This window comes from Carettochelys insculpta, chromosome 5 (genome assembly GCF_033958435.1).
Source record: "Carettochelys insculpta isolate YL-2023 chromosome 5, ASM3395843v1, whole genome shotgun sequence".
NCBI lineage: Eukaryota > Metazoa > Chordata > Testudines > Carettochelyidae > Carettochelys > Carettochelys insculpta.
The window spans coordinates 46,537,621-46,564,352 of NC_134141.1; the positions used below are offsets into that span (position 1 = coordinate 46,537,621).

The 26,732-nt window shown below is 44.3% G+C and overlaps 1 protein-coding gene across 1 annotated transcript in view; it reads right to left on the minus strand.

Annotated features, from left to right (window-relative positions):
* The window catches only part of FBN2 (fibrillin 2), a 314,667-nt gene that overhangs the window by 38,352 nt on the left and 249,583 nt on the right, over positions 1-26,732 (minus strand). The window contains exons 45-53 of the mRNA XM_074995040.1: positions 26,543-26,668; positions 23,989-24,105; positions 19,557-19,685; positions 18,006-18,125; positions 8,364-8,489; positions 4,857-5,009; positions 3,648-3,713; positions 3,192-3,317; positions 2,955-3,074 (exon numbers count right to left, since the gene is read on the minus strand). Coding sequence (XP_074851141.1) covers positions 2,955-3,074; positions 3,192-3,317; positions 3,648-3,713; positions 4,857-5,009; positions 8,364-8,489; positions 18,006-18,125; positions 19,557-19,685; positions 23,989-24,105; positions 26,543-26,668 — 1,083 coding nt within the window. The remainder of the gene's footprint in view (positions 1-2,954; positions 3,075-3,191; positions 3,318-3,647; positions 3,714-4,856; positions 5,010-8,363; positions 8,490-18,005; positions 18,126-19,556; positions 19,686-23,988; positions 24,106-26,542; positions 26,669-26,732) is intronic.

Here is a 26,732-nt window from a genome sequence, read left to right on the forward strand (position 1 = left end):
GAAGTCTGGAGCCAGGACTTCCTTTGCATCACCACTGCCGTAGCTGTGGAGCGTGCTGCTGTGTCCACAACATCCAGGGCGATCTGAACTCCCGTCCTCGAGGCCGCATAGCCTTCTTGCACGATGGCCTTGAGCACCGGTTTCTTGTCCTCTGGAAGCGAGTCCATGAGGGAGGTTAACCTAGTGTAGTTGTCGAAATTGTGGTTCGCTAGATGCGCTGCGTAATTTGCCATTCGCAACAGTAGTGTGGAGGAGGAGTAGACCTTTCTGCCGAACAGCTCTAGCTTCTTGGCATCTTCGTCTGTTCCCCCTGTCTTGAATTGAGATGTCTTTGATCTTTGTTGCGACGACTCTACCACCAAGGAATTTGGTTGTGGGTGGCTGAACAGAAACTCCATGCCCTTCGCCGGCACGAAGTATTTCTTGTCCGCTCTCTTGTGGACAGGCGGAATAGTCGCAGGGGTCTGCCATATCGTAACGGCGGACTCCAAGATTGCTTCGTCAAGCGGTATTGCTATTTTGGAGGAGGCCGGAGGTCTCAGATTTTTGAGGAGCTTATGGTGTTTCTCTTACACCTCTGCTGTCTGGATGCCTTGCGTGAAGGACACCCTTTTAAACAGTTCTTGAAACTGTTTGAGATCGTCCAGAGGATGGACGTCCCCCGGGGCCATTGCCTCGTCCGGGGAGGAGAGCGAGGAACCACTAGGATACGCCTCTCTGGACCCTTCCGGTTCCTGTTGGCGATGGTACATCCGCGCGCTGGAAGCTTGCGAGGAAAAATCTCAGGGTTCCATAACCAGTTCCCCCTGAGATACTTGAGTCTCTGTCCCCGTTCGCGATTGCCCTCGGGGATACGGGACCGTCTGTGGGGATCTTTCCCTGGTAGAATGCCGGTGGTGTCTATACCCCGCGTGATAGGGACGACCCATGGCCGCATGGGCACTGTTCTTGGGAAGGTGACCTGGACCACTCCCTTGGTGCGTACCCCCTGCGTCTGGGGGAGCGAGATCGTCGAGAGACATGGGACACTGGAGAGAGCGATTTGTGATAGTACTCCAGCGGCTCAAACCCCAAGAAGGGTGAGGGTGGTCCCAGCCAGGGCGAGGCTGGTTGTAAAAATGGAGACGGGGGTTCCGGGTAGGCTAGGGGGGACCCCTGCCTTCTAGTTGGAGTCCGCAGCATGAGCGGAGGGCTGAGAGAAAGCAATTCTGCAGCCCTGTCTGGAGAGGGGCTGCGGTGCCTTGTTTTCTGGGCAGCCTTCCCCCTCCCTTGAGGGGGTGGCTCCGCCCCCTGACGTGCAGGGGATCTCGGCCCCGTCCGCGCCGCGCTCGGCACGCTCTTGGGTGGTGCCCTCCGGTGCCTGCAGGCTGCGTGCCTGCGCGCTCTGCACTGCCGGTTCCCCAGGGGTCGGTGCTGCTGCCTGCGGTGCCACCGGTACCGGCGCTTGTTTAGCTGCTGCCCTGCCTGCGGTGCGGGGCGGCTGTTTGATCATCGGAGGCTGAGCCGCCTCCACGTGGCTCTCCGTGCCGCCGCCGATCAGCTGTTGCTGCAGCTGGGGGCTGTGTGCTCCTCCCGTCCCGCTCGCTGTTGCTGCCAGCAGGGATCGGGTTGGGGAGACTTTCCTCTGTTTTTGAGCTGATGGGGTGAGGGAGGCAGCTTTCGTTTTATGGGCCCCGGAGGGTCCCTCCTGCTGCGGCCGCTCCGGCATGTCTGGCTGGAGGGCCTTGTCGAATAGCAGCATTTTAAGCCGCATCTCCCTGTCCTTCCTTGCTCTGGCTGTTAATTTTGCACAGAAGGAGCATTTCTGCGTGACATGGGACTCCCCAAGGCACCTTATGCAGTGACTGTGCCCATCAGACGCTGGCATTGGCTCTCGGCAAGACTCACATTTCTTGAATCCTGAAGAGGACATTGTTGGTGAGTCTTTTAGTTGTTAATGGGGTACTTAGCACCTTCTCTGTGCTGTTTCCCCCTCTCGGATAGCCTGCCGCGGCAGGAGGGCTAATGGCCCTAGGCTCCTGGCCTCCGGTGCTCCGCTTGTTACTAGGACCGGACTGAATTCCGTCCCGCTTGTTGTTTCTTATTTTTTTGAAAATAACAACTGGCTAACTTAACAATAGACTAAGAACTTGAAAACTTTAAGAAAACAGCTAAAAACCATTGAATACACTAACTTGGCTGTAGCCTAGTCGGATTCCATCTGCAGCCGACGGCAGTTAAGAGGAACTGGCGGGGACCGGATCGCGCACGTGGCCAGGAGCGCGCAAGGGAGTGGCGCGCACCGGCGCATGCGGGGTCCGGCAGAAACTGCTTGGAAGATCCGATCTGCGGCGCCGGGCGAGCCCGACACCTAATGTGGAGCACCCATGGGCACACTCGAAGAAGAAGCAATAGCTTCCTGTATATCATCAATCACTGGGACAGTTCCATATCCATATTAGTTTTATTTTTAGATGGAAGCTGAGACTCTGCAGAATGGTTGAATAGACTGTGTCCTTTCTCTCCCTCCCACTCTGGAGTCCCATCCCAGAATTTAAGAAAAACTAACAAGCAGAATATTGACTAGCAAAATAAATGCACATCTGCATTCAGATACCACATTAATGGCTACTACAACGTATTGATAAGGCAGTTGAAGATGTTCAGTCATTAGAAACACTTCTATCAGGCGCCATATTTTCTAGGGCTAGCTCAGGAGAAAACTTTTCCATTATAAGGAATATTAGCTGGGTTACACTGTACCACACACCAGCTAGTTATGAAAAGTGCTGTTTTTGCAACATGTACTTTTACACAGTTCATTTTATTAGACTTTTTTTCAATGCCATATTTCAATAGGGGAGATGCCTTTAATTTATAGCTTGATGTTCATAATAAAAACCCACTGTACATGCTACACTAGCACAAAAGCTGGATGGTACATGAAATATAAGAGGAGATAAAAGGTAACTTACCTTCACAATTCATCATTGGGCCTGGCTCAAACCCTTCGTGACAGTTACATTCAAAACTGCCAATCACATTAGTGCATGTGCCATTTCCACACGGATTACCAATTGAACATTCATCAGTATCTAGAATGAAATAAGTAAAAGAAATTTAAGAGAACTGGGACTAAGTAGTATTTTAAGTTTATGAATGCCAAGCATTGCTGTTCCCACAATAAAGCTTAATGTAGAATCAGTACTCACCTATACAGTGCACGCCAGTGTAGTCTAAGTTGTAACCCATGGGGCACTCACAGCGGAATGATCCATCAGTGTTGATGCAATGACCATTAGAACAGATGCCGGGGCTCTCAATACATTCATTGACATCTGCAAAATAAAAAGCCATGTAAATGACAATCTTTCAGCTGTCACGCTCAGCTTTTTCCACATTGAATATTACATTTCTAACAAAAAGCAGGAAATGACCAAAATGTAGGATTTTACTTTGTTCTGTGTGTCTAGGGCCAAAATATAACTATGCGGTTTCAAAAATAAAATACATCTTTTAAGCTTTCCCAGTACCATTCTGTCACTCTTAAAAACAAGATTGAAAAAAAAAAAAGCTTTACTAGAAAGAACCAAACAGCAGTACCCATTGGAACCTTGCCTAACCGAGAATGAAAAGTTTGCGAAGTGGTGTCAGAAACAGAGCAATACCTTCCCGCGTATCATCAATCCCGGGGATAGTTCCATGGCCGTATGGACACAGAGCCTGGAAAGCGACTGTATAGGAACATTTTAAACAATTAGAAAAATGCATTCTAAATGGATGAAAATAGTTATAACTATGAAGGCAAATTAATTTAATTAACCCCGATGAAAGAGAGTGAGTTTATATTTTCCATTATTGAGCTGTATTTTTCTCTTCCTGCTGGTTTCAGCTGCAACACTCTTTTATAATAGTAAACCTGGGTAACAGTCTATAGAGCAGCTTTCCTCGTACATCATGCTTCCCTCTCAGTTTAGTTTAAACTAGGGGTCAGCAAACTTTTTTGGAATTTGACCTTTTGACCTCTATGTACAGTCTGAGTGCTGGTGACACTTTTTAAAGTCACTACTTACAACAGCTTCATTAATAAATAAATAAAGAGGCAGAGCTTTACTGTTGGTGGTTGGTGGCATTAGCTGGTCTTCTGTTAATCCACAGGCGGCATGGCTTTGACCAAGCTCCTAGCCGTATGGGCGGCGGGGGTGGGTTGAGCTCCCTCCCTGTGTGCCAGTGAAAATCGGCTTGCTTGTTACTCTTGACACCTGTGCTGTGGGGGAGGTTGCTGGCCCCTGGTTTAAACCATACAGCAGGGTAACCTCACTGCTTACATACAGAGGCAATCACAAAACCAATACCAATGACTGCGTTTGAGTTTCTGGGCTCTAACCCACATTTTGTCTTTTTCCCATCTCAAAGCAACAGGAGCTACTATTGGAAACAGTTATTTTACTGCTGTACAGTGTCCAACTTCACATTTCAATCTTTACCAACATTTTCCTGGCTTTTTTTTGCTAGCTGAAAGGCAGTACTGACCTGGAAATGATGCTAGAAATGGCTGCTAAAAGAGCTGCACACTAGATGAACAACAAGGAGTCCTGTGGCATCTTAAAGACAAACATTTATTAGGACATAAATGTTTGTAGGCAAAATCCACTTCAAGCAGATGTGTCTGACAAGGTGGATTTTTTCCCATGGAAGCTTATACCCAAACAAATATTTAAAGTGGCACAGGACTCCTTATTGTTTATGTGGTTACAGACTAACATGGTTACCCCGTGATACCTGACACCAGATAAAGTATCCTTCCCGTATTTCAAATTGTCTCATCTCTTCTCTTAGTCGGGAGAGGGAGGGTTATTTTAAACCATGATGTATACCTTCTTCTTCCTTGGGGCAAAGCTCACAAGGGTCACCCCATCCTTCTCCTGGCATCTTACTGCAGCAACATTTTGCCTTGGTGGTGTTGAAAGCCTTTGGGACAGAGCATTTCCCATTCTCAAAGTTAGTGAAGCAGAAGCTCTGCCGGGTATCTAGAAAGGTGAGAAAACAAAGCAAACATAAGAACAGCCATACTGGGTCAGACCATAGGGCCATCATACCCAGTATCCTGTCTTCCAACAGTGGCCAATGCCAGGTGCCCCAGAGGGAATGAACAGAGCAGGTAATCATCAAGTGATCAATTCTGTCACCCATTTCCAGCATCTTGCAAATAGAAGCTAGGGACACCCTCCGTGCCCATCCTGGCTAATAGCCACTGATGGCCCTATCCCCCATGAATTTATCTAGTTCTATTTTAAACTCTACTATAGTCTTGATCTTCACAAAACTGTCTGGCAAGGAGTTCCACAGGTTAACCGTGTGTTGTGTGAAAAAATATTCCCTATTGTTTGTTTTAAACCTGCTGCCTATTAATTTCATTTGGTGACCCCTAGTTCTTATGTTGTGAGAAAGAGTAAATAACAATTCCATATTTATTTTCTCCACACCAGCCATTATTTTATATACTCTATCATATCCCCTCTTAATCATCTTTTTTCCAAGCTAAAAAGTCCCAGTCTTGTTAATCTCTCCTCACATGGCAGACGTTCCATACCCTTAATCATTTTTGTTGCCGTTTTCTGAACCTTTTTAAATTCCAATATAAGTTTTTGAGTTGGGGTGACCACATCTGTACACACTATTCCAGATGTGGACGTACCATGCATTTATATAAAAGTAATATTACATTTTCTGTCTTATTTATCTATTCCTTTGTTAAATGATTCCCAACATTGTGTCAGCTTTTTTGACTACCGCTGCATAAGGAGTGGATGTTTTCAGAGAACTATCCACAATGACTCCAAGATCTCCTTCTTGAATGGTAACAGCTAAGTCAGACCCCATCATTTTATAATGTATAGTTGGGATTATATTTTCCAATGTGCATTACTTTGCGTTTATCAACATTGAATTTCATCTGCCATTTTGGTGCCCAATCACCCAATTTACTAAGATCCTTTTGTAGCTCTTCACAGTCTGCTTGGGACTTAACTACTTGGAGTAGTTTTGTGTCACCTGCAAATTTTGCCACCTCACTGTTTATCCCTTTTTCCAGATCATTTATAAATATGTTGAATAGGACTGGTTCCAGTACAGACCCCTGGGGGACACCAGTATTTACCTCTCTCCATTCTAAAACTGACCATTTATTCCTACCCTTTGTTTCTGATATTTCAGCGAATTACCAATCCAAGAGAGGACTTTCCCTCTCATCATATGACAGTTAACTTTGCTTAAGAGCCTTTGGCGAGGGATCAGGCTTTCTGAAAGGCTTTCTGAATATTTAAGTATACTACATCCACAAGATCCCCCTTGTCCACATGCTTGTTGACCCTTTCAAAAAATTTTAATAGATTGGTGATGCACGACTTCCCTTTACAAAAGCCATGTTGACTCTTCCCCAACAGATTGTGTTCATCCATGTGTCTGACAAGTCTGTTCTTTACTAGAGTTTCAACCAGTTTGCCCAGTACTGAAGTCAGACTGACTGGCCTGTAGTTGCCAGGATCACCTCTGGAGCCCATTTTAAAGATTGGTGTCACATTAGCTATCCTCCAGGCATCCGGAACAGAAGCTGATTTAAATGACAGGTCACAAACTACAGTTAGTAGTTCTACAATTTCACTTTTGAGTTCCTTGAGAACTCTTGGGTGAATACCAACTGGTCCTGGTGACTTATTACTATTTAGATTTAAAATAATAATAAGGAAAATAAGTAAAAATAAGTAAAAAAGCCCAAACCACACATGATGCCTGACTCTTACCCAATATTAATGTGTATCTGAAAATAAAAGGGATAATTCTAGGTCTGAGTTTTCCCCATTATTTTAGGGATTACATTTCCCATCTGGACAACAGGATACCAATCCAGTTAGGCATAACAGCTGTTTGCAGACATGCACTGCTGAGGTGAGGACTAAGCACTTTGCTATATTTGAAACACTGCAGCTTCACAACTGTAGTGCTGCAGCTGCACTGATGTAGAACTTCATTGTTGGCCCCGCCTACACTGAAGGGAGGGATTTTTCCATCAGGCATAAGTAATTTCCACCTCAAGTGGCATTAGCTGGGTGAATGGATCTTAGTACTGTCTACATTGGGGGTTAAGCTGGCTAACTATGCCTCTCAGATGGGTGGATTTTTTCACACCAGGCTTAAGACTTCCTTGTGCATTATACCTTCTGCAGGAAAGCATGGACTATCATTACACAGACATAAATATCTCCACCCCATCACTTCTGCCTTTACAAAAAACAACTCTGCATAGCCCAGCCTCTGCCAGCCTAGCAAACAAAGAACTGAACTCTGGACTCACATGTAGTTTTCCTACAAGTAAACATTTGGATTTCTCCCTCATAAAATACTTACAGTATAACAAAATGTTTTGAGGTACCAAATGAAAAGGACTTCTTGCATCATGTTATGCCAGCATTTGCTGGATTCAGTGAAAAATGGGTGCTATCAAGAAATTAGAGTTCCTTGATAATCTGCCCCAGGCCCTGGCACAGTGATGGTTCCAGCAGGACTGAACACAGTCTCCGCAGATGTACACTAAACTCTTCCATATCTGGCAGCCCTGAGACCGGGAGGTTGCCAGATTTTCAAATATTCTGAATAATAGAGAGGTATACCTAGCAATGCATAACATTGAAGAACAGTAAGAATAGATATTAAGAAACAAAAATATATGCAGAGTACTTTATTTACCAACAACAGTAGTATTGTATTCTGTAAACTTATGCTGTATTTGCTGTATTTATTTGCATTTACTTTCCCTGTACTGTACTGTACTTATGAAAAACAAAACTGAAATTTACTTATGGTTAAAAAGTCGGTTATGTGGGAGTTCTGGATGATAGAATGACAGATATGAAAGAGTTTACTGTAAATGGCATCCCAGGGCTAGGGATTGTGGGGAGAAAGTATAGAAGCAATGCCTGCTCATAAACAGTGGGTACAAGTAACCTGGGAGGCACAAAGGGAGCACACGCAGGCAGGGAATGCACCCTTAAATGAACCAGTGAGCTCTTTGGTTTTAGAAAACTGATTAAAGGTCACAGTGACTGTTAGTCATATTGCTAAATGGTACTGGAATATAAGGGAGATTTACAGTCTTCTGTTGAGCATGCTGCACCATGTGACAAACATTTATTTTGCTGGAATGACCTGCTCTGTTTTTGTTTTTTGTTTTGTTTTTTTTTTACCATAATAAACTTGAAATCAGAGCATGACATGGCAACAATCTCGACAACCTACGAAAAGGTTACTAAGTAGTCTGCATGCTTCCTGCAAAACCTCTGTTAATTACTGTGGTTAGTGATTACACATTTTAACCCACTTCTTACCAAAGCACCTTCGTCCATTATCCGACAGCACAAAACCTATGGGACAGATGCATTGAAAGCCTCCTGCAGTATTAGTGCAGGAACCGAAGAGACAGATGTTGGGGTCTTCATTGCACTCATCAATATCTATAAAATGATAGGAGAAAAGATTCGTCATTAGCTCACCTGGCCTGGGTTTTTGTCCTTCAACATCTGAAAGGAGATTTGACTTCATCCACATTCAGTACTCTGTTCAAGCATCAAAAACAAACAAGGAACTACTCTCTTTCCTCTTTAAAATAGTGATTGAAATGTGAAATTTTCCATTTGTTTATTGGTTTTTCATTATTCCATACAGTTCTAACAGCATGTGCTCTTTATCTTGTGAATCTGTATCCTTCCTGTGCCCTCAAACATCACTGCGGGCAGGTCTCATTGTCTTATTCATACTATAAATGTTAAATACTGTCAAACCACAATGGAAGCAAATATTTTAGGTTGGTGGTCGGGGGGGCATTCTTTGTATGCATGAAACAGCAAAGAAGAATTAAAAGTTTTTTCAAGTTCTGGGTCTAACCCTGAAACTGCACTCTATATGTTCTCTCCTGACTTCAGAAAGAATGAACCCTGTATATTTACAAATGTTTTCTATAGCCACACTATTGCGAACACTTCAACAACTTCTTGTGCAGGAGGGATCAGTGAGAGAGAGCTTTGGCTTCTTCCAGAATGGATATAAAGGAGAAGAAAACAGGTAATTTCCCAGGGAGTTTGCCAAGGGGGAGAGCCAACCAAGGATTTTGCCTTTCCGGCTTCTGTGAGCAATGAACGCATTATCTAACACATTAAATACATCAGCTTGATACATTACTAGTTAGGAAATATGGGTAGCGTGGGATTGGCTGGCGACAACCTGCATGGGATGACAGACATGACCATGTATGAAATATAATCTGGTTTCCATACTGGAAGAAAAGTTTAGAGGACCAGAGAGCCAGGTATCAGCCCTGCATTGAATCAAAGAAACGAAGATTTCCTGGGTAGAAGTCAGGATTTAGAAATATGGGCATAGCACACTGAAAAATTAAAGAGGGCAGAACCAGTGGAAATGAAGAATAAGGATGCAAGATGTCAAATTGTTCTTCAGGAGAACTAGGAGAACTAATGAAGATAGAAGTAAACAACCACTTTCAGGCTTCTCTGCACAGATGCTACTTCTGAGAATCCCATCTGAGAGAAGGGATCAGAAAGAGACTCCCTGTTAATTGGCAGGCTTGATGCATTGTCATAAGAACAGTTGTTCCACACCCACCACACTCAAGAGGAGGACAAAAGTTGTGATGGTCAGGGACTCCATCTTAAGGGAGACAGAATCATACCATCCAGGAATCCCAGGAATACTGGAGTTAGAATTCAGGAACTAACTGAGACTCTGCTGAGATCCATCTGGCTGAGGTTATAGCAACCAGGAAGGCCACTTTCCAGGAGAGGTAGGACAAAGGGCAGGTTGCTAGGGGCTTCAAAGGAGGTTTTGGGAGTCTAGAAGGGGCTAGGTTAAGGTCCCACCATGGGATATGGTATCTGGTCTGAGGCTACAGACTCTCCAAAGCCTTAAGAAAGCAGCCCACTGTAAGCCTGCCAAAAACAGATCTGCCCCATTCTGGGTTAAAAGTCTGAAATGGCCACGAGGTGGACCCTAATGGATGATATAGCCAGTCCCTGGTGTTTCAGGTGTAAAAGGTAATCAAGCAAGATGGGGATAGAGTCTTGTGGTGGGGAGTATACCTTTTGGGAGGGACCGAACTGAAAAATGCTTCCACGTTGCCAAGTATATTGCCCAACAGGAATTTCCAAACAGAGTCTGAACAATGGAGTTTCCACACAATGTGGTGGAGGCACTCCAGACTGGGGTGATGTAGCTGTCTGTGGTCCTGAGTGAGGAGATCCAGAAACAGAGGAAGAGCTATTGCCCTGTGCATTGATAGGTTTAGCAGCATGATGAACCAGTGCTGCCAGGGCCACAGTGGTGCTATGAGTGACACTTGTCCGCATCTTGAGAACCTTGTGTAACAGAGGGAAGGATGGGAATGCATACAGGTGGTGACTTGGCCATGGTAACAAACTCATCCACTATGGATTCATCACAGTGGTTCTGAAAGAAGCACAACAGATGACACTTCCTGCTGGACCTTGTCATGAAGAGATTCACCCGTGGAATATGGGAAGAACAATATCTGCCCTGAGAGACCACTTGTGGTTGTTGAATAAGGAGGTGGCCCTAGGAGGGATAGGGTTCTACTATCTTTTGAGTTCTCCACTGTCCTCCAAGATGTCTGCTGGTAGTACCCCTGGTGGTAGACAGGCACTGGCATTCCCATTTATACGCTTAGTGCATGATGTTTTGAATGGTTGACCTCAAAGGCCTTGGAGTGCTCTGGAGCCACTGACAATGCCAAAGGGAGGCATGGGTTTTGGTGACCAGTAAAGCAGCTCTGGACACTTGTCCGTGGGCTTGGTTTTAGGCCCATGGTGTCCTAAAGAGCCATTTCAGCGGTGCCTGCCATTTGGGAAGCCAGCACATTAGTAGTGCTGGGGGAGCATCCACTTGTTGGTGCTGAGCTTAGTGCTGGGATCTTGACTTACTGAACACTACAGGATACAGCCAACTTTACCTTCGCCTTTGAGGTATGTTCTGAGCCCAGTGAGGAAGGGTGCCAGCAATCTGTACTGGGATGATGGAGAACAGTGCCTCATCATGATGGGTTTGCTACAGTGCTGAACGGGGAGCAGTGCTCCCATTGGAGATGCACCTGGCAATGCTGATGGAGCCGAGGACAGCCACAAAGCACTGTGTGGAAAGCCCCAAATGGTAGCATGCCAGACACAATACAGAGGCCTGGTGTGCTGACTGCAGTTGGCTTCAAACCTAGGATTGGGTGGCTGGAGACTGCCATCATAGCAATTAATTCTAGCACCACCTTGAAAGTGTCTGTTGTGGAGGGAAGGTCCAAGTCCTCCTCCAGCACCTTCCATACTGGGGAGCCCATTGAGATTGAATTTGATGGCCCTGCCCTTGAGGCCAGATTCCATGGTGCCAAGATAGACATGCCAGCCATTTGGTGTCTCAACATGGAACACACCACAATGGAATTTCAGATACCTCCAGTTTGCCACTTCCTTCTTGAGCAGCACCAGAGATTGTGACCCATGCTGCAATGATGAGCCAGTCTTTTGTACCAGGGAGCAGTGTTGGGTCTCCTTATGGCTATCCTTAATCTGCACTGAGGTTTCGCACACTGAAGCCAGTACGCTGTGCACAGAGGACATCAGCACCAACTCCTGAGGCTGGGGTTAGAATGTTGACGCCATGAGCGGGAATTTCAGGCACTTCTCCCTCTCAACGAAAGAATTATCAGTGGTCAGGTCAATATCTTGAAAAGATGCAAACAGATAAAGGTACGAGGTCCTTTTGGGAATTTGTAAGTACCTGGAACAGAACCCTCTTTTGATAAATTTTGGGGAAAGTGGCTCAGTCATCTCAGAAGGTTGAATTTCCTGCCTTAGGAGACCCATGCAAGAAGTATCTCTGAAGAGGTGGGAGAAATGAAAGAAGTATTCTGTGAAAACCATCTCTAGGCTTCATTTCTCTGATGTGGTGAGTTCCCAGGCAGACAGAAAATGGGGGAAATGATCCCCAAAAAGCAGACAGAAGGTGTTTTCATGCAGCATAAAATCCAGAGAAAGGGGTGGTGATTCATGATCATTGACCATGCTATTAAAATGGCCATTTGAAGAAGGGTGCAGACTGGGAGGTCACCATTGAAGAAGGCCCCTTCTTGTGAGGTCTTGATGCATTCTGTGTTTTTCATATAGGTCTGATATTGAAAAGGTTGTGAACATTGAGAAAGCTACAATTTTGTAAATTATCTTATTGGTGTAGGCATATAGATCTGAAAGGATCAAAGAGTCATCTTGGGATACTTAAAAAGAGTGGTGGAAGCCGTTGAAACCACTACTGAATAACTATCAGAATGCTCTGAGTGTACATGATCCAAGATATGTAGTACCATGGGACCAGTTTGGACATAAAGTCCATGTGTTTATTGAGGCTGTGTACAAAGGAGGGCAGTACTGGAGTACTAATTGCAGAAGGCTTCTTAGGGGGTCTTCTAGAGGTTGCTGGTTCAACAATATCAGCAATGGTGCCATCACTCCTTGTCGTTTGTTAGAAGACTTCTCAGCACAAGGCATACCTAAAGTCTTTGTGAGTACTGACACCTTGGTACTGGAGCTTTAGCAATACTCCTACTGGGACAGGCAGTCGCCTTGCTCCCAGTCCTAAAGAAGTGATTTTCCCTTTTTGTAGATTTTCTCCTCTCTCTCGCATGGGTTTTCCTCCCCAGAGTTTCATTTCCAAGTCTGCCTTATGGTCTCTCGAAATCATGAGTCTGGACTAAGTGACTGAGGCCCATATATATATAGAGGGAGTTGGATCCCAGAGGTTTCAGTTAACAGTCCATCAGGAGTTGCTTCTAACTATCCTCCCGCAGCTTATGAAATCTGCTTTTAAGCCTAATGCAGACCTTGCTTTTAGATGAGACATACGACTCTCCAAGGCAGCTCAGATGTTTGTTGCCGAGTGGAAAAAGACCCATGGTAGGTCTGGCAGGGATATTTCACTTAACTCAAGCAGGGAAGTTGTAGACAACAAGAATGAAGGTGGAAGACTGTGATCACAATGAAAAGTCATCAGGGTGAGGGGTGAGAAACGCAAACATGCTGAAGCAAATAAACAAATAATATAACAATGAGGAAGAAAATAAAATCTTTATTTTCCTAAGAAGAGCTGACTAGTTAACAGTGAACACCACTCTGCTCTGTCTTGAGCAAAGGGCAGCCAAAAAGAAACTGGGCAAAGTAGTGTGTCCACTTCTCCCTTTATACCTTGGATATATAAAAGGATATATAAAGTGCAGGCCAGGACATCGCTAACTAAAATGTTTGAGCAAGAGTGCGTGAACACATGCACATTCTACAGTGGAGCACACAGGCTGCGTCTACACCTGCTGCTTCTTCTGGAAGCGTCATGGTAATGAGCAGCCCAGAAGATGCTAATGAGGTATGGATGTAATTTTCCCATGCCTCATTAGCATATGGCCACATGATTCAGAGTCTGAAAGAAGCTCTTCTAGACTCCAACATACACATGAAGAGGAGGAAGAGAGGGCTTCTGGAAGGAGGTTCTCCTTTTGGAAGGTCCCTGCGGGCCACGTGTCTGCAGGTGTATTTTGTAGTCTGGAAAAGCTTCTTCTGGACTCTGAATCACATGGCAATATGCTAATGAGGTGCAGAAAATTTACATCCAGGCCTCATTGGCATCATCTGGGCTGCTCGTTACCATGCCACTTCCAGAAGAAGCAGCATGTGTAGACGCAGCCATAGAAGCAAAGGACAACTCCAAGATGTGCACTTCCAACACACCATTGAGCAGATACTCCCTCGTAAAAGCACCTTTTGGAATGTATTAGACTCCAGAAATATTTCACTTTGAGACTGATGTTCGAGGAGCTAGCAGACATGAAAGTGAACACTGATATTATCATGGGCATGCATGCCAGAGCACAAAAGAGAGCACAATGATTTCAACAATATTCTGATGATAGCTGCAGAGCTGCAATTTTCTGTCCTCCTGAAAGACATCAAACACTCCACATGTTCCTTGAACGGAAGTCTGGAAGTAGTATTATTACAGTGTTATGGAACTGATCGATTACCAGCCTCAAATGCATCTGTGTCTATCATGGCTGCAAAGATGATATATCTGCAAATTGAATAGACATTAAGTCTGGCATAAGCTTTGAAGCAGAAAGTAATCACAAACCTCTGATCAGAGTACACAAAAAGGGGCTTAGAGAAGCACCATCAAGTGACCACTTTTAAAATAAAGAGCTATAATCTGACCTTGAACTTCTAAGCTGGACGCCACTGAGTAAGGGCAGACATATTCAAGAGCTCTATCAGTGAATACACAGCCTGATGGCTTTGACCAAGAAATAAACATACATTGAAATATGACAAAAAAATGTCACATGCTGCATCTTCAGGCATATGGAATGAACTGGAGACAAACAGCTAAAAGATTAAATGCTGCAAAGAGTGACACAAGCAATATGGGGCACGGGAGGAGGGGGAGAAAAGCAACACTTTTCACCTGCATATCCCTATTGTAGAAATTAGTTTTCAATGATTTTATGAATGCTGTTGAATGGGACACAGAGGTGGTTCCCACAGGAAAAAAAATATGGGGATGAATACACAAAAAGCATCTCACAATGACCACATCAAAAAGGACACGTAGAGAAGTCAAATCCTGGCCACAGTGAATCGTGACACTGAAGAAATGATGAACAGATATGAAACATGTCAGAAGCACAAAGATGCTGAGCAGAAAGAACTGATGATTCAATACGCACAACTCTCAGTTTCATGCAACAAAGTTAGAACTGACATACTCAACTTTGGAAAGATATGATCAGCGAGTTATAATGGATTATTCTGATAATTTCCCAATAGTAACATATTCTTAAACATTAAGTGTAGGTGAAATGGGTGACTCCTAGAGATCTTGTTGCCTTTCTGGTCTTATAGGCTACGTCTACACTACAAAATTATTCCATTATACATGTCATCTCAAAATAGCATAGTGACACAGAATATGTGTTTTGAAACAGCACACAGATATTTTGATACAGCATGCTGGAAACACAGTGCCTATTTCAAAATAATGCCATTGGCTGCCATTATGGCTTACTTCAAAAGAGCACTATTCTGTGTCTTAATAGTACCTATTTTGAAATAGCTAGGTCATTCTCAATTGAGAAAGTCTTCTAAGAACAACTGCAGAATGCAGAGTTTAACAGATGATCTAAACATCACAGGATATAACATGTTTCTGACTTGACATGACTCTTTTTAATATTAATAGGTTACCTGTGCTATGTTTTCTTGGTTTGGTTTTAGTGTAATAGTTTTAATAAAATTTTAAAATAAATAGATACCGAACAACATTTATTTCATTGGCAATATGGGTTTGGAATTTTTGCAGACCTGGGTGGATCTGCACCTGGTGAACCTAAAAAGCCTGACTGGCTCCCCTAATTAGTTTCTGCTTCTCCTAGTGGTCACATATATAATGGAAAACTGACTCTATTCCCTTACCTCTAGTCAAATCAAACTTTCTCATTAGAAAATCAAAATGTGCTCCAGGTCTTAAGAGAAAAATGATTATACATAATGACATTGAGCCAAAATTACGGTAATTACTGACTTATGGTACAATATCTTATTCCGCTACACATGCACAGAGACACCCTACTTTCATTCACATGCCTAACTCTAGTTGCACAGGTGTAAATGAGCTGAATTTAGCAATAAAACAAATTTCAAATACAGTCACACACACCCGCCGGCTTTATATGATTTCAGCATACATGTTAATAGTATTATCATGAACGTTAAAATCCCAGGCTCCAGCCTCATTTCCCCCAGCTGGGGGAAGCGGGCTGCTGGAGGCTGGGGGCATGGCTTCCCCCAAGTGCTGGAGCTGGTGATGGAATGCTGAAAGAAGCAGCCCTGCAACTTCCCCTGGGCTTCCTCCAGCTGGAGCCCGGGATTTCAACATTTGTGTTAATAGGATTAACATGGATGTTGAAATCATATAAAGCATGGGTGGTGTGTGTGTGACTGTATTTGAAATTTGTTTTATTGCTAAATTCAGCTCATTTACACCCTGTGCAACTAGAGTTTGGTGTATGAATGAAAGCAGGGTGTCTCTATGCATTTGTAGTTGAATCAGATGTTGCACCATAAGTCAGTAGTTACTCTAATTTTTTCTAAAAGTCATCAGAAAGCAGTGGGGAGCTGGGAAACTGACTAGGCACTGCTGTGTCTGGCTCCCTGCTCCCTGGGGCTGAAGGGCTTCCCCCTGCCGCCTCCCTCCTCCCCTGAGCTTTAGGCTCCCAGGGTCTTGGAGGAGGAGGGAGGGATCCCTCTACCCCAACTCAGGTAAAGTTTGAGTTATGCGGCAGTGGTAAGGAACACAACCCCTGAGTATCTAAGTGTTTTACTGCACTTTAATGGGGCATTAGAAAAAAGCTGCACATTAGAAAAGTAATAAGAAATAGATAGACTGATTGCAAACTATTGTGATATGAATAAAAATGATGCAATACCAAACGAAATATTAACAGAATTTTTTTAACCAGCAAGATGAAGTAAGTAGGAATACGTGATTCCATTTTTTGTTGAACTGAAAGATGATAAAAATAATATTTGACACTTATTGTCATGCAATCTTAAAACGTACAACACACAAAGAGGTAATTAAAAATAAAGGCTGGGTCCCCACCGTGCTCCGCCCAGTGCCACTGCCGGCAGAGCTACGCAAAAAGAGCTTCTCGGGATTGCAAATGCCTGAAGCTCATTACCATAGCCCCATGAAAGTTCGGTGTTGGCAGAAGGGGGTGCTTCAAACGTTTGAGACATAAGAGACTGACGACAGAGGGAAGCTTAGCTGGCAGAGGCATGTCCACACGGCCTGTGCAGTGTTGGCACCCCCTTCTGCCAATGCCAAACTCTTGGGGGACTATGGTAATGAGCTTGGGGAGTATGCAAATAGCACACCACTTGCAATCCTGAGAAGCTCATTTTGCATAGCTCTGTCGGCAGCAGCACTGGGAGGCGCGCCGTGTAGACATAGCCAAATAGTGATATTACTGGAGATGCAATACTTTTCATTTTCTTCAGTGCTCACTTAAGCTGTTCTGCCTGAGTTAAGAATTTCAAAAATGACCCTGAAGGGTTATTTTATACATTTTATTTATCATTTCTTTAGGTTTAGGTTTACAGTATCCCTCTAGTTTTACTGGTGAGGACTCAACTTGTTTTGGTATTATTTCTAATTTAGTAACTATCAATTCAATTCTCTACAGCACTGGAGCAGAGCTCTGCATTTCTTCATAGAACAAGAAAAGAATGGTGACGTTAAAGCACTGAACTAATTTTCAACAGATGTTTTACCATTCCTGCTATGAATTTCGGATTGATGTCTTGTTGCACATATACTCACAAGCTGTAATACTCAAAAACAGAAAACATCTGTTATGAGAAACTGATTTAGAAAACCCTGTTTCCACAGGGAAAGAAGCTCAATACTTTTATCAAGAATTTTTAAACTTCACAATTACACGATACAAGATACTTCTAATAGCTGCATAATGCACTGTTTTCCAAGTATTACAATTTTTGTAGTCACCGTGTATCTTCAGAAGAGAAACTCTCCTTTCTACACTTGGAAAAAAGATTAGGAAAAAGAAAGAGACTGTACATTCTTTAAGTATTAGACAAAATATTTTTTCAATTTGGATTAATGAAAACCATTGATTCCTTACATCCTTTTCTCTTCCCACAGCTCAAAATATCTTGCCTGCTGGCTAAAAGGACAGCTGCTGCTTATTCATTATTATACATTCTTTGTCATCATGATTAGTTAAAAAGAAGAGGATTTTTACCAACAATAGTTGCATGTTGTTTTCATCAAGTTTGTACTGGATATTCTACTATGTTGGTAAATAATTCAGAAGTAATGTTAATAGTTAGTCTTACCAATACAACTTTCACTTTTCACTTCATATCCTGGTGGGCAGATACATCTGAATGACCCTTCCAAGTTCTGACAAGTACCAGGAGAGCATGCACCAGGAAGTGCCATACACTCATCAGTATCTTAAAAGAGTAAACAGAATAAATAAGAATTTAGACATTTTGAAATTAACACAACAGCAAATTATGTATGTTTATACAACAATGGCTGACAATATGGGCAACCACAACAGAGATGTAAGCCACAGAGGAGTTATCTTTTATAAGCTTATAGACTCGTTCCTCACTTCATTGACTCAGAGAGTCAAGGAAAGGAAAACAAATGACATTATTTTAAACCAGGGATCAGAAATCTTTCTGAGATGGAGTGGAGAAATTTGACCTTTTCAACTCTATGTATGATATGAATACAGTGGTACTATTTAAAGTTACTAATAGTCCTACTTACAATAGCTACATTAATAAATTAAGATACAGAGCTTTACCATTTTGGTCTTTAAATCTCCATCTGCCTGGGTTTTTTAAATTTCTAAAAATGTCCAGGATTTTAATTCAGGTTTCTCTGGTAAAGCAACATCCATGATCTCAGCAAGTCTGGCTGGCGGCCCCACAGGCTGGGAGAGGGGCCGCCACTTGCCCAGGGCAGGGAGCCCTCAGCGGCCATGGCTGGGAAGTGGCTGCTGGCCATGGGTGGGGAGCCCCAGTAGCCCAAGGTGGGGAGATACTGCTGGCCAGGGCTGGGGACCATTACTGGATGAGGGAGGGGGCAGCAATAACAAGGTAAGGGGCCACCCCTTCACCCAGCCTGCTCCTGTTCGCTCCTCCTGCCCAGACCCCCCCACCCTGCTTCTACATCCCCTCCTTCCCTGACCTTCCCTCCCCCACCATGCTCCTGCCCACACCCACACCCTCAGCCTGTTCCTCTACCCCAGCCCACTCCTGCACACTCCCTCTCACCCATACCCCTAACTCCCACCCCCAGCCAGCTCCTGCACCCCCCTTCCCACCAAGAACCCAAATATCCACCCCTAGAGAGGGGACAGGAACCAATCTGCAACAAGTTACACAGGGTTCCACGACTCGGGCTCCATCCCCAGCCCCGTGCTTTGAGGGCGCTCTGGCCCCAGCCCCATGCCACAGTGGGGGCTGCAGGGGTGGTCTCTGGCCCCAGCCCTGCAGTGTGGCGTGTGCAGCAGGAGCCATGGCAGTTGAGCTCCGGCTCCAGCCCTGTGCCATGGTTGTGCAGCAGGGGCTCCATTCCCAGCCCTATCCTCCTGCCCCTGCCTGTTTCATGGGGGGAGGAGGGTCAAGGCTGAGCTCCCACCATGTGCCATTTAAAATTGGCTCATGTGCCAACACTGTTACACATGCTAGGGGATGCCGACCCTTCCTTTAAACCCTCACATTTCTACAATCAGTTTTCCTAATTTAAGTCTGTTGCTGTCAACGTTCTATGTTAGATTTTGAGACTGAAATAGTTCACTGTAAGTGGGGCCAACAGTTTGCTTATTTCAAGTCAGAGAAGTTTTAAATATCTGGTTGGTTGGTACATACCAATACAATTCTTGCCATCTGGAGTAAGTTCATATCCTTCATTACATAAACATTTGAAAGAACCAATTTCATTAAAACAGCGGCCATTTCTGCACACCTGACCAAAGAAGGAACTGCACTCATCAATATCTGTAAATAAATAAGAGAGACTGAGCCTTTCCAAGAGGTCCAACAGTTAGAATGTGTACACAGACACAACATATGCAGTGCAGTATAAACACAGTGTAATTGCAATGTATAATACCACAGAAGAGAGAAATTCTGAGCAACAAAGGAACCATTGACATCTAGTGGAAAATAACTCTCACTTCAGTGCATTAAGGCATATATCCTCTTTAAACAACTTCCCTTTTTATAGGGTAATTCAGTTTTTCAACTTGCAGCATTACATCAGCTACTGCATCTGGATATGATCAACTGTGGCCTAGTGACCATTTGTGTGAGACTAACATGCCACAGAGAAGAAAATGTTACATGGAGCATTTTGGATTTTATCTGGAGTTTTAGATGTGCTCAGGTTTTCACTGAGTCATCCTCCATCAGCATCTTTCATGCTGATTCTGTAGTTCAAGAGACCATAACAAATAGGAGACTGGATGTTAGAAATGTCGAGTTAGTGCTATAAAGCCATTTTAGTAAAACAAAAAGACAGGTGTACGAAGAAAGTGCTGTTGGGAAAACATGGGTATGGAGTGAAGGAAGAGAGTACATCAGGCAGAGACAATTCATGCTTCGTTATTTAAAAAAATATTTTGCTCTGGAACTTGAAGATGAAACACACACTTCTATCAGGTATATAGTCCTTATTGCTTACTGCAGAGGTTTCAGCCGGTCTCAGAGACATCTCATCCTAGTTTCTGTTAATAACAGGATACTGAACTAAATGAAACATTAGTCTGGTTACATCTCATGAACTATTTATCTCTTTCCATACTGCGTACACCATTCAAATACTTGTAGTTGGTTATGTCCTTGTGATGAGCCATGCTATCCTTCAGTGGGCATGGGCATGGCTGAGGGAGGCCATGGGACTCCACTCTGGGAAGGAAAATAGTAATGAATGATCAGGCTATGGATCAACTTGAGCTTGTTGGTCTTTTTATAAACAGCGTGGAACCATTATGAGAGAGGAAGATAGCTGCTGGGGCTACTGGGACAGCAAAACAGAAGGAAGGGATCTCAGTTCAGTGCTATAGATTTTGCTCTGTTTAAAGCTGCATTCTGTTGCCTGCATGCAGCAAATTTTGCTCCCCAGCCCTATCCCCCTCCTTGGTGAAGAAAAGGGTGCAAAATAATGATTTACAGACTGTATTTTGGTTCTCTCTCTCTCTTTCTCTTCAGGAGCTGGAAGGAATTTAAGAATTCCCCCTGTCCTCTATTCAGCTTTTGTGATGGCTCTTACTTCCCGCTCAGAGCTTGTGTGTACCGTGGAAACAGTGGGTAGGTAATATTTGTGAGGCTGATACAGATTAACTCCACCATGAAGCCCCTATGAGCTCCATGCCAGTCCCAAGCCTGGATGAAGGAGGAGGGTTAGTCAGATGTGTGTCGATACGCTGAAGGTCAAACAACAATACGAATGAAATCTGATGCCAGTACAACTAAATGATAAAAGATGCCGGCTCGGATGTCGCCTGGATAACAAGGTCCGTGATACCAATCGAGTGATCAGGGTTGGGTTGATAAGTTGGCTACTGAAAGAAAATTATAACCAACACATATGGTATCCATTGGAACATGGAACGCCCGAACACTGTGGGCGACTGGAAAATTAGAGCTGCTTTGGAAGGAGATGGAGAGATCCTGATGCAATATACTTGGACTGGCAGAGATGCGTTGGACGGCATCAGGAGAAATATGCAGTTATGAAGTCATTTGGTCAGGAAACAAAATGAAATGAAGCAGAAGTTGGATTCCTTTTTGGCAAAACACATAGGCAATGTCTACACTAGCCAAAAACTTCGAAATCGCCATGCATACATATTCATATTCAGCGCTCCACTAGCATGCGGGCGGCCGCAGCACTTCGAAATCCTCCCGCCAGCATCCAGACCATCCAACACTGAGGCTGTGCCTACCCTGATGAGACAGGGGGCCCTGTCCAGGGCAGAATGTACACCCGCCCACAAGGCACTGCTCCTCCAGCCCATGGAGAGTGATCCCTAGTGCAACCCATCACCCAGGAACTGTGACCCATTCACCAGTTCCTCCACATACAATCTGTCCCTCATGCACCAACTGTACCCTCTCCCCTTACCCTAGCCTCCAATACCCCTCTCCTTAGCCCAGTCCACTGCCTGTGCTCCTCTGTGGCCCTAGCACACTGCATCACCCTTCCTGCACCCACTGGCCTCCTATCATGGCTGCAATGCAGCTCAGCAGTGCAGCCTACCCTGCTGGGTTCCCTGTACCCACAATCCTGCAGGATACATGGACTATAAGACAGATAGTAAGCTGGCTTGATGGTTGGGTCCAACGGGTAGTGGTCAATGGCTCAATATGTGGATGGCAGGCGGTTTCAAGTGAAGTGCCCCAAGGCTGGGTTGTGGGGCCGGTGTTGTTCAACATCTTCATTAATTACCTGAATGAGGGACTTGATTGCACCCTCAGCAAGTTTGCAGATGACACTAAGCTAGGGAGAAAGGTAGGTATGTTGGAAGGTAGAGATAGGATCCAGAATGACCTGGATAAATTGGAGGATTGGGCCAAAAGAAATCTGATGTGATTCAACAAGGAGAAGGGTAGACTCCTGCATTTGGAACAGAAGTATCCCAAGCATTGTTACAGGCTGGGGACCGACTGGGTAAGCGGCAGTACAGTGGAAAGGAACCTCGGGGTTATGGTGGATGAAAAGCTGGATATGAGTAAACAGTGTGCCCTTGTAGCAAAGAAGGCTAACAGGATATTGGGGTATATTAGGAGGAGCATTTCAAGCAGATCTAGAGAAGTGGTTGTTCCCCTCTATTTGGCACTGGTGAGGCCACATCTGGAATATTGTGTCCAGTTTTGGGCCGCCCAGGATAGAGAAGATGTGGATGTGCTGGAGCAGGTTCAGCAGAGAGTAACAAAAGTGATTAAGGGGCTGGAGAACATGACCTACAAGGAGACGCTGAGGGATCTGGGCTTATTTAGTTTGCAGAAGAGAAGACTGAGGGGGGATTTAATAGCAGCTTCCAACTTCCTGAAGGGAAGCTCTAATAAGGATGGAGAGAGACTGTTCTCAGTGGTTACAGATGGCAGAACAAGGAGCAATGGTCTGAAGTTACAGAAGAAGAGGTGTAGGTTGGATATTAGGAAAAACTATTCACCAGAAGGGTGGTGAAGCACTGGAATGCGTTGCTTAGAGAGGTGGTAGAATCTCCACCCCTAGGAGGTTTTTAAGTCCCAGCTTGATATATTCATGGCTGAGATGATTTAGTTGAGGTTGATCCTGCTTTAGGCAGGGTGCTGGACTAGATGACCTCCTGAGGTCCCTTCCAGCCCTAAGATTCTATGATTCTATGATAGTGGGGTGCTGAGCAGCCCGGGCTCCTGCTGATGCTACAGGGCCAGATTCTTCCAGGACAACTGATACTGGTCTGAATCCTGTGCCACCCGATTTTTGCACACTCCCCCAGTTTCAGGTCAGTGCTAGGGGGAGGTGTCCCTCCCACTCCACCCTTGAGGACGTTACAAGGGCTGCAGCCATGTGCTGGTTGGGATGCAAACGCAATGGGTTGAGAACCACTGATTTAGACATTGTTAGTGCAGTCTAAATCTGCCTATTTTGCAAATAAGAAATAGTGCTGTACAACATGGCATTAACTATCATTTATATTAATGACCCTGAATAGGCTGAATACTCTGGCTGAAGAATGCTCAGCACAAGTTTCCAGTGAGAGTGAGGAGTGATGCAAAAGAAACTAATCCACATTTTCAATGCAAGAAGATGCTGAACTAGTCTCTGATGTGATTTATGCTGGTAGCCAATGGCCTCCAAATACTGTCACAGCAGTTGGGGATCAGATGAGTGTAGGAAGCACACTTCCTTTCTTTCTGCACCAGATACCAAGAGAGGGGAATGACATAAACAGCACTATGGCAGCATCAGATGACAAACATTTCTCAACAGAGAGGAATCCTCCACTGTGTTGGGCTTCTTTGCACTAGCACAGCAGAGCAGTCCCAGGGTACCAAAGTATTAAGGCTTGCATCGTTTCAGAGAGCAACACAAGAACATTCTTTAAATAACATCAAAAATAATGTTTTTTTCAGAGAGGTTATCTACAGAACCTAATAGCTGAGGTAAAAGTGTAATTTTCTGCCCTTTATTAGTACCTTGATTGGTTTCTACTGGGGGTTTGGAATTTAAAAAAATATAAATTTTTAAATATATCCCATTGTGACACTAAAGCAACAGCAATGCAATTAAAGTTTGGGTTAAAGTTCTTACCCATACAGTCATTATTATGAGTGAGCTCAAATCCAGGGTAGCACAAACAGTTATATGATCCAACTGTGTTTTTGCAAGTTCCATTTCCACACGGATGGTGTTCACATTCATCAACATCTGCAAAGAGAAAAAATCTGTAGAAAGGAATTTGTCTTTCCTGCTGTTTATTAATGTGTATGCACACAAAAGGTGCCAGCACTATAAATCTCAGTCTTTGACTTCATCCTTTATACTTCAGAGTTTGGTACTGGCTTCTTGTGTGACTAACAAACTTGTGTAAATAACTGCGTGTATCAATTTTTTAAACTATAATTCAAAATAAAAAAAGGCACAATGCATGTACGGTCTACAAAGTCTGCCTTATGATTTACAAGCCTCTCTATGGCAAGGGTAGGGAGGTTGGTAAATTGAGGTCTGAGTCACCCGCTTCTTGATTCCTGCTGTTGCAAAATGTGGGTATTGGGCAGACCAAGTCACAAATTGCTTTTTGAGAATCTGAGATAACGTCAGCAACTGACATTGATGTAGGAAATTCTGGCTGCGAGCATCTTCATTTGTTTATGGTTGAAACCTTAAAAACTTCATTTAAAGTATTATTAATTTTTTAAATAAAAAAATTTGGATGGTTGGATTTAGAAAAAGTCAGTTTCCAAGGGCCCACTATGAATAGTTTGAATGTGATTCTTTTCAAAATTTGGAAAAGGAAGACATCATGTGGACACACATCTTCATATGAGGAAATTTCCAGTACAGTACACCCCAGAAATGTATGGCTTCGAGTTGCACTTAATGTGGCATTAACAAGAGTTAAACACAACTCAAAGCTGCTCCGTGGCTATCTGCTGGGGAGAAAGAAGCTGGGGAGAAAGACAGCTGTGCCACTGCAGCTTCTCCCCAGCTTCCACTAACTGGGAAAAGCCAGGGAGATGCCACACCTGGCTCCCAGAACGAAGGGGAGCTGAGAACAAGGTGGCAGCCTGGTTCTTGGCTCCCAGCCAGCTGGAGCCAGGAAACTGACCAGCTCTGGTTCTGGTCAGTTTCCCAGCTCCCGCCATCAGAGGGGAGCATTGAGCCAGGCTGCTGCCTGGTTCCCTGCTCCCCACCTCACTGTGGGAGCCGGGAAACTGACCAGTTCTGGTTCTGGTCAGTTTCCCAGCTCCTCCAGTGGAGTAGAGCTGACAGCCAGGCTGCCACATGGTCCCTGGCTCCCCTCCACTCCCGGGAGCCAGGAAACTGGGTGCCCTCGTCAGTTTCCTGGCTTCCCCGCTTTGCATGGGGAATTTGACTTACAGAGGGGTTGTGAGAATGCAGCCCTGGCATAAGTCGAGGGTCTACTGTATAGTACACCCTTGATTTTATGGACCCCAATTTAGAAGACTTCTGGAACAACGGATGACCCCCACCCCCCGTAGTTCCCAAAGTCCACGGGGATCAGTAAAGTCCTAAATCCCTCGTTCCTGCCCCAAACAAAAGTATAGGGATTTACCGATGCCGTGGCCTGCAGGAGCCGCCACCTCCTGCACCAGCGCCACCATACAGTCCTCCCCCCTAGGCGTAGAGGGTGTATGTAGGCAGAGGGCACTCACGCCCCACTCCTAGTGGGAGGAGCGTGTGTTGGCTCCGGTGGCAGCTCCTCTAGGCCACGTGGTGGCTCCGCCAACCTCTGCCAGCTGTGCGAGGCAGGGTTGTCCCAGCCATGTGCAGTGAGGTGCTTCCAGCCGTGTGCAGCGGGATGCCTTTAGCTGCACCAGCAGAGCACCTCTAGTCATGCATGACGAGGCACTTCCAGCTGCGAGCGGCAAGGCTGCTCAAGCTGCATGTGGCACCAGCCACGCAAGGTCCAGCGGCTCCTCCAGCAGCAGTTTTTTTTGTTTTTTTTTTTTTTCAGGGAAGGAATGGAGTCAGGGAAACCTGCTGGGGACAGCAAACTCTCCATATAATGGACTTTTGGGAAAAATGCACAACCTTCCACCCACACTGGTCTGTTAAATCGAGAGTTTAATGCATTTGTATAATAAAAATTGGAACACATTCTACACATCCAGGGGAAATGCTGAAATCCTATTTAAAATTTATACAAGTGCTTATTTACAAAAGCTGAAGTAGCTTTATTCGTCTGTTTTCTCAAAGCATTATCCAGTGCTGCAAAAGGAGCTAAATACATGCATTACCTTTTTGCTAATGTGATGTGTACAGTTTTAAAAATCTAAATAGACTACAATGTCATGCACAAGAATCTTTGTTCATGACATTTCTTTCACATCACCATAAAAGCACAGTGAAAGTCAGAATTTAAAATCACATGAAATGCTCTTCAACATGAAGACACTCATTTTATTTTGATTCGGTGATGTGTGGCCCTGGAAAAGAAACTCGGATCAAGCATATTTTACTCCAGACTTAGCACATGGAACTTTCTTAAAGGAAATTCTAATTTGTCTAATTGATACGTAGTGTATGAAATCAGTAATTTAATAGACATATTACCTCCTAATACAACTCAAATCCTAGATACATTGTACTGTCTAGAACACAAAGCATTTCCTTTCCATACCCATGCACATGGTCTGGTCTTGGGATGCCTTAAAACCACTGTGACAGACGCATTGGTAACCTCCTTGCATATCCACACACAAGCCATGACTACAAACATTAGGAATTTCCAGACATTCGTTGCGATCTGTAACAAATATATAACACACATGACATATATTACTTTTATCGTTCATTTTTGATTAATGTTA